General features: G+C 45.6%; 1 protein-coding gene across 1 annotated transcript in view; it reads left to right on the top strand.

The window, feature by feature from the left end:
- Positions 1-5,559, top strand: part of LOC121927315 (cytochrome P450 2C15-like) — a 46,167-nt gene extending 40,608 nt beyond the window's left edge. Inside the window, exons 5-9 of the mRNA XM_042461046.1 lie at positions 877-1,053; positions 1,955-2,096; positions 2,891-3,078; positions 3,464-3,605; positions 5,003-5,559. Of these exons, the coding sequence (XP_042316980.1) occupies positions 877-1,053; positions 1,955-2,096; positions 2,891-3,078; positions 3,464-3,605; positions 5,003-5,184 (831 nt within the window). The 3' untranslated portion in view covers positions 5,185-5,559. The remainder of the gene's footprint in view (positions 1-876; positions 1,054-1,954; positions 2,097-2,890; positions 3,079-3,463; positions 3,606-5,002) is intronic.
- Positions 5,560-7,656: the final 2,097 nt, after the last annotated feature.

The following is a 7,656-nucleotide window of genomic DNA, read 5'->3' as shown; positions in this document are numbered from 1 at the left end:
GAGGTCTTTAAGCCGAGGCTAGATTGCCATCTGCTGGGGATGCTTTGATTTGGATTTCCTGCATGGCAGAAGAAGGGGGTTGGACTGGATCAGGGCCCTTGCGGTCTCTTCCAACTCTACGATTCTATGATTATCACTCTCTTTCATGCCAGAATTCTCCGAAGATGCCAGCCACAGAAGCTGGCAAAACATCAGGGGAAAAAACACTCTACTAGAACATGGCCATATAGCCCAAACAACTCACAAAAATCTTGCGTCTTATGTTCAAAACGGAAGGTGTGAGCCTACTCTCTGGGCACTGATAATAACTCTTAGATTCTCTGGGATTTGACAACAATGGAGTTGCGAAGCCAATTAAGTATAGATGCTTACCTTCTTTCAAATCCAGATAGGATTGGCCAACATCCCTTGAAACTGACCAGTACTTCACTATTTTGGGGGGGGGGGGCATGCCAGTTTGAGCCAGTTTGGCAGGATCTCCTTTCAGTGCTGGTAAACCAGACAGTTAAGCACTTATTGCTTTACTGAATATATCAATGAGACCATTTCCTCTTATGTTCAAAACAATAACTTGGATTGATAGTAACTGATAATAACTCTTAGACTGTCTGGGCATTTGAGAACAATGGAGTTGCATACATGAGACAAAGGCACTTAAGGACAGGAGGGCAGGAAATTCCAGTTTGTACTTTACAAGGAGATTTGATTTTTCTGAGACGGACTAGGAACAGGCTCTCTTGCGCTACTCCTCTGAGCATGCCTTCTCACAAACCATGGAGACTCTGGCAAAAGGCAGCTACCTGCCTTATACATCAAAGCCTAACAATTCATATTTCTTGCACAAAACTTGTGACATCTCTTCTTTTTTCCTTCTAGCTGGCCAATATGTTCCCTTCCCTTATGGAGTTCATCCCTGGGCCTCATCATAGACTCAAGTCAAACTCCGTGAGAGGCAGAGAGTTTATTTCAGAGGAAGCCAAGGCACACAAGGCAACCCTGGACCCCTCCTTGCCCCGAGACTTTGTCGACTGCTTCTATATTAAAATGGATCAGGTAAGACAAAGGCACTGAGCCACTGAGTTGGGGAAAGGTCCCTGTGCTAGAACTTTCTCAGCTGACAGACACCATGGAAAGTGATAGTATCCACAACTGTGGGGCAGTGAATCTTCTTCATGTTTTGCCACTGTTTTAAAGGGGGTCCCCAAGGGGCTGAGCCTTACCCCTTGAAACCTCAGTGAAAGCCCCAATGCCATGCCACCTTCCATCCAAACCTCACAGAAACCCAACCAGGTTGTTCTGAAACAAAGCAAGGAAAGATGTGGTGTGATACCTATGGAAAAGAAAGCTTCTATAAAGAAGAGAGATGTGTGCAAGTGGTTCACAAGAATGTTCATAGGATCATAGGATCATGGAGTTGGAAGAGACCACTTGTCAAGGATGCTTTGATTGAGAGTTCCTGCATGGCAGAATTGGGTTGGACTGGATGGCCCTTGTGGGCTCTTCCAACTCTAGGATTCTATGATTCTACATTCACAAGGACACTGATCCAGTCCAATCCCATTCTGCCATGCAGAAACTCACCACCAAAGCATCCCATTGACAGATGGCCATCCAGCCTCTACTTAGAGACCTCCAAAGAAGGAGACTCTGCCGGCTTCAGAGGCAGCAGCGTCTTCCACTTTCAAACAGCTCTTACTGTCCAGACATTCCTCCTAGTGTTTTGGTGGCATCTCTTTTCCTTAGCTTGAACCCATTGCTTTGGGTCCTATCCTCTGGAGTAGAAGTAAACAAAGAAGGTGATTCCATCTTTGGTATGATACCCTTCAAATATTTGAACGGGGCTATCATTTTCCCCAGGACATGACTGGCTGCATACAGATTCTAACCCTCTTATATTATGTTTTATTGAATGCAATTGAGCTGACACCACTGATCCTGCTGCGTGTTTCCCCAGGAAAAGCAGAACGATGCATCCGTGTTCACCATCGAGAACCTGGTTTCCTCCACATCTGACTTGTTTGTGGCAGGAACAGAAACAACCAGCACCACCCTCAGATATGGCCTCCTGATTCTCCAGAAATACCCAGAAATAGAAGGTAAAACAAATGGATCTGCTGCAAACCATCAGCTTCTCTTCTCACTTTCTGTATGGCACACGTTGTTGAGTTTCTCTATAGCCGAAACCCCTGGAAACATCCTCCACAATGGCTACCTAAAAGACTCTCAACAAGCCAGATGTGGCTATCTATTTACTAACTGATCATCACCTTCCAGACAAAGGTCTTTTTTCAAACATGGTACATCTGCAAAAATATTATTCCAGACTACTTGCAGAGAGGGCAAGGAAATGCATGCTTTAATAAGGTCCAGAGCAGTCTTTCAAATCTGAGGGTGGTGCTCAAATCTTATTATCACTTTGATGGTGATTTCCTGCATGGCAGATTGGGGTTGGGCTGGATGGCCCTTGTGGTCTCTTCCAACTCTTCTATGATTCTATCCCTTCCAAATAGAGTAAATCCATTCAATCAATTGGATTTACTTCTTTTTTGGCTCACCATTCAACTATAGATTCAGTGGGTCCATTCTAGTTGGAAAATAATACAATTCTATCCAGTGTTGGTAGACATGCAATATATTTTAGCCCTGAAGAGATATCTTCAACTCACAATATGGTGAGGTCTTTTAGTAGTCACTTAGGCAAAAAGATCGAAATAGGTGACCTAAGGGGGGGAAGTGGGGAGCAATTCAAGGGGGATCAAAACTTTCCTAAGCCATCTCATGTTCCCTTGTAAAACATCACAGAAGAAGGATTTCCCTTGCCATTTGAATGATTCCCTGGTGTTTCTGGATGTTTGTGCCTTGGTATTGAACATCACCCATCTCACAACAGGGAGAGTTCAGGAGGAGATTGACCGGGTGGTTGGCCGCTTCCGAAGACCTTGCATGACTGACCGGGGACAGATGCCTTACACAGATGCGGTCATCCACGAGATCCAGAGGTTCATCTCTCTCGTCCCACTGAGTGTCCCTCATGCAGTGGTCAAGGACACGCCATTCAGAGGATATGTCATTCCCAAGGTATAGTTCCCTGCGTTCACTTGAGGATCTGCACTGATTCCTGTACTAATAAGGCTTAAGGCCATGGCAATTCTCTTAATGGCTTAGAGCAGCACTTCCCAGCCTATGGGTCACGACCCCTTTGGAGGTCGAATGAGCCTTTCACAGGGGTCGCCTAAGACCCCCAGAAAACACATATTTCCGATGGTCTTAGGAACTGAGACACTGCTCCTCTATTTTGGGGGTCACCACAACGTGAAGAACTGTATTAAAAGGTTGTGGCATTAGGAAGGTTGAGAAGCACTGGCTTAGAGGGATCGGGATGGCTGTGCTCTTTCTGTGACGTCTGGTCTCACGCTTCTCATGATGAAAAAGTGTCTCATTGGGGTATTTTTACTCCCTACAGGGCACCACAATACATCCTCATTTAACTTCAGTGATGCATGACAGCAGAGAATTCCCCAACCCCACAGAGTTTGACCCACAGCATTTCTTGCATGAAGATGGGACCTTCAGGAAGAGTGACTACTTCATGCCATTCTCGGCAGGTAAAAGGGTCCCTCCCTCCCTCCTTAGGCAGCATCCCTGAGAGTCGTGTTATCAGTTGGCTGTTTTGAGTCTCAGATGGGATTCAGTGGCTTACTGGTTAAGATGCCTGTTCTGACGATCGGAAGATGGGAAGGTTGGCAGTTTGAGGCCCAAGGGCTGCATGATGGGGTGCCTTTCTGTCCCTAGCCCCAGCTTCTGCCAACCTGGCAGTTCAAAGGCATGTCAGAGTGCAAGCAGATACTCTAAATAGGTATAACTTCAGTGGGACGTTTAAAGCATGTGGTGCAGTCATGTTGGGCACATGGCCACTGGAGAAGTCCTCAGACAATGCTGGCTCTTTGGCTTAGTAATGGACATTGTCACTGCCCCTTACACTCAGTTATGACTAGACATTCATGTCAAGGGAAAACCTTTACCTTTACCTAATCAAATGGGTCCTTGAACAGATTAAGGGCACCGTTCTCACTATGAAATATAGCAATTGCCAACCCTCGTTCCCATTTGGAACCAGTTCCTGTCGCAATGTGATTGAATCCTGTCGTGATAAAGCGAGGCAAAGGCAAAAAAAACCCCACGTTTTTTCCAGACAGTCTTTTGAAAGAGGTTCTTTTGAGAAGAATCGATTCTGAAGCGTGTCCAATAAGTGAGAATGACAATCAGAATAGATTCATTCTGGAGGAGAGGGACTAATGGGAGAGGGGTGTGTGCCATCCCTGCTCAGTTTTTAGGAGGTCTGCCATTCCAACTGAGCCGCAGCAACATCTTCCACTGTCAAAAAACTCTGATTGTCAGGACGTTCTTCCTAACATTGAGGCAGAATCTCTTTTCCTGGAGCTTCCACCCATTGCTCCATTCTGTCCTAGTCTCTGGAGCAGCAGAAAAGAAGCTTGCTCCCTCCTCAATATGGCATCCCTTCAGATATTTAAACAGGGCTCTCATATCCCCTCTTAACCGTCTCTTCTCCAGGCTAAACATACCCAGCTCCCTAAGATGTTCCTCATAGGGCTTCATGGTTTCCAGACCCTTCACCATGTTGGTGGTTTCTCTTTTCCTGCACTTTGCTTCTATTACTCCTTTTCCTAGTCTCTGAAGCAGGGATGGAAAAAGACATTCATGTTAAATGCATTTCCAAACAAATGCATCAGATTCGCTGAATGTGAATCTTTTAGTATTGTGTATGGAGCATTCTTTGGCTTCAATCTGCTCTTTTGGAGGATACTTGAAATCCAAACTGGTTTCAGCACAGCAGCAGGCCCAGCAAGCAGGATGCGCACAGATGCTCTCTTTCCATGTTCAAGAATCCTTTCTCGCAAGATAAACCTCCAAGTATTTATATATTCTTCCATGACACCCTCCTCTTCTCTTCTCTTCCCTTCCTTCTTGGGTCTCCTTGCAGGGAAGCGGATCTGCGCAGGAGAAGGCCTGGCCCGCATGGAGCTCTTCTTGTTCTTCACCACCATCCTCCAGAACTTCAAGCTGAAGCCTCTCACGGACCCCAAGGAGATCGACATCTCTCCCCTGGTGAACAATTTTATCAGCGTTCCCCGGCCTTACCGCCTCTGCATTGTTCCTCGCTGAAAAGATCAGCTCCAGACATGGATATAGGAAAGATCCGGCTGGGCTGACAACCTGAGATACTCAGCCTTTGCTCCCACTTTATGTTTTGCACCATAATCTGTTCATGCAAGTAGACCATAGAGGCCTGAAAGCCATTGGAAGATCAAGGGAAAGCATGGCATGTTATCAAAACCTTTTACGTCAAACTGGTTGCATCCCGTTCTCGACACGTGAATGATTCTCAAACAGTTTTAAAATGTTTTTGGACTCACTAAATTTTGCAATACGTTTTTAATCTGTTCGAATTATTCTGAGCTCTTGCCATGTACAGCCCTGAGAGTCTGTGTGATTCAGTGAGATAGCGGTGCTTTAATAAATCTTGGAATCACTGTGAAATTTATTTGGACATTGAGATACACTTTCGGTGTTTAAAGGGAGGGATGTGGTAGAATCCAGCAGCACACATACGTACATCTTTATGCACATACTTTGCAGTTGTGTGATTCATTCCCAAAGCTGATGCCATCAATGCACCATCAAAGATGGAAAGGATCAAAGATATAGCCATGTTAGTCTGTTGAATCATTATCTAGAGAGATCTTGTAGCACCTTTGAGACTGACTGAAAGAAAGAAGTTGGCAGCATGAGCTTTCCTAGACTTCAGTCTATTTCCTCAGATGCATTTGATGCAATAATAATAATAATAATAATTAGAGAGATCTAGAAGTAGACTGAAATCGAGGAAAGCTCATGCTGCCAACTTCTTTCTTTCAGCGAGTCCGAAAGGTGCTGGAAGCTCTCTCTCTCCAATGGAAAGGACCAGTCTCCTTAATGGAGTTGCCACACACTGAAGCCAACTTGACAGCAAATAACAACAACAAAACTTGGCAAAATGGCGGGGGGCAGAAGGAATGTGAGGTTTTGTGGAGGGGTTGTTGTGTCCTTCTGCCATCCAGGGTTTGCTGGGCCGGTGTCTCGATCTTTGCTCCTTCCTCTTGTCTCCGTTCCTTCCAGGTCCGCAGGAGGTGACAAACAACCTGCCAGACTCCACAGCCATCTGGAACAGTTGGTGGCTTCCGACAGATTGAAACTGTTTAACAACAGCAGCTTGCGACTCTTTCGTAAAACATGGCCTCCGGATAATTTATATTCTGACTTTTTTATAAAAATAAAAGGAAGGGGGAAAAAGGAAAACAGAAAGAAGGAGCTAATTATAATTGGAGCCTTAATGCAAAGTGACTGGCGGAGCCTGGGGACTCTGAGTCACGTTTCGGCCTTGCGCTTGAGAGAGAACGGCCCCAGCATTTCCATGCCCCATGGCCTTCCCGTAATAGCGAAAATTGCGCATAGCACGGCGCTGTGTAGCTGGAAAAAAGGCATAAAACTGTTGAATGTTAATTTATTTTCATGTTTGCATTTTAAGAGTGCGTTTCTGCCCTCCCTCTCCCCAAAACCTCCCGGTAATTGTCCATGTCATGTTTGATTTCCTTCTTGCAGCGGGAAGGCAAGCAAAGGCAATGCTTTTCGGTGCCAAGGAAAGGAGGAACGCTGGCACGACGGATGCCCACGATGGCGACGGACAGAGTCCCTCCTCTGGGTCTGTCCAGCCGCCGGTCTTCCGGGAGAATTAATTATCCGTCAGTTCGGCTCAACCTCCCCCCAAAAAACAGGAGGCAAATTGGTCTCGAAATTAAGACCCAAACTTGGGAGAAGACTCCTTCCCGACCTTACAATTCTCATTATTGATTTTTCAGTCATTTCATTTCTGCGGGCGAAGTGCCAAGGACTGACTGGGGGGCAATGGAAGAGGAAGGGGGCTTCGTGAGTGTGCAAAGACAATTAAATGGTAAGAACGAGCCCTTGGTCTGGGGGTTTATTGTCAAAGAGAGGAGCGGTCTCTAGTCCTGTGTTTACAAAGGTAGCCGAAGTAATATCAGGTCAACAAAGACAGGTTTTATGAAAACTGACACTACTGTTTATTATTCATACACACGTAAGACAACCATATACTCACTCAATCACCCAAGAACTTAAGAGTAAGTTAGCGCTGGAAAGAGTACAAGAGGCTTTACTAACAGTAATATTCACCTGTATTGTGATGCTCCAGGGTCCAGATTGAGGAAGACTCTGCCAAACGGAGGGGAAGCAGCCAGAGGACTGGAACTACACTCATCCCTCCATATTTGTGGCTTTGGTATTTGTGGCTTTGATTATTCACAGATTTGATTAATATGTTCTCTCTAGGTCTATCTAGGTCCTCCAGCACAACTTTATGGTCAACTTTAACTATACGTTTGCCTGGGGACCTCGAGCTCCGTAGAGAGGATATTCTACTAGGCCTTTGTAGCTATGGTCAGTGGTTTGTCTCTGGTCAGGACCTAGGATTCCAGAAGGATATTCTACTAGGCCTTTGTAGCTATGTCAGTAGTGTCTCTGGCGGTTCAGGACCTAGAGATTCCCAGAGAGGATATTCTACTAGGCCCTGTAGCTATG

This window comes from Sceloporus undulatus, chromosome 1, assembly GCF_019175285.1.
Source record: "Sceloporus undulatus isolate JIND9_A2432 ecotype Alabama chromosome 1, SceUnd_v1.1, whole genome shotgun sequence".
NCBI lineage: Eukaryota > Metazoa > Chordata > Lepidosauria > Squamata > Phrynosomatidae > Sceloporus > Sceloporus undulatus.
Note: the sequence above shows the minus strand (reverse complement) of the source record. Positions and strands in the feature narration are given on the sequence as shown.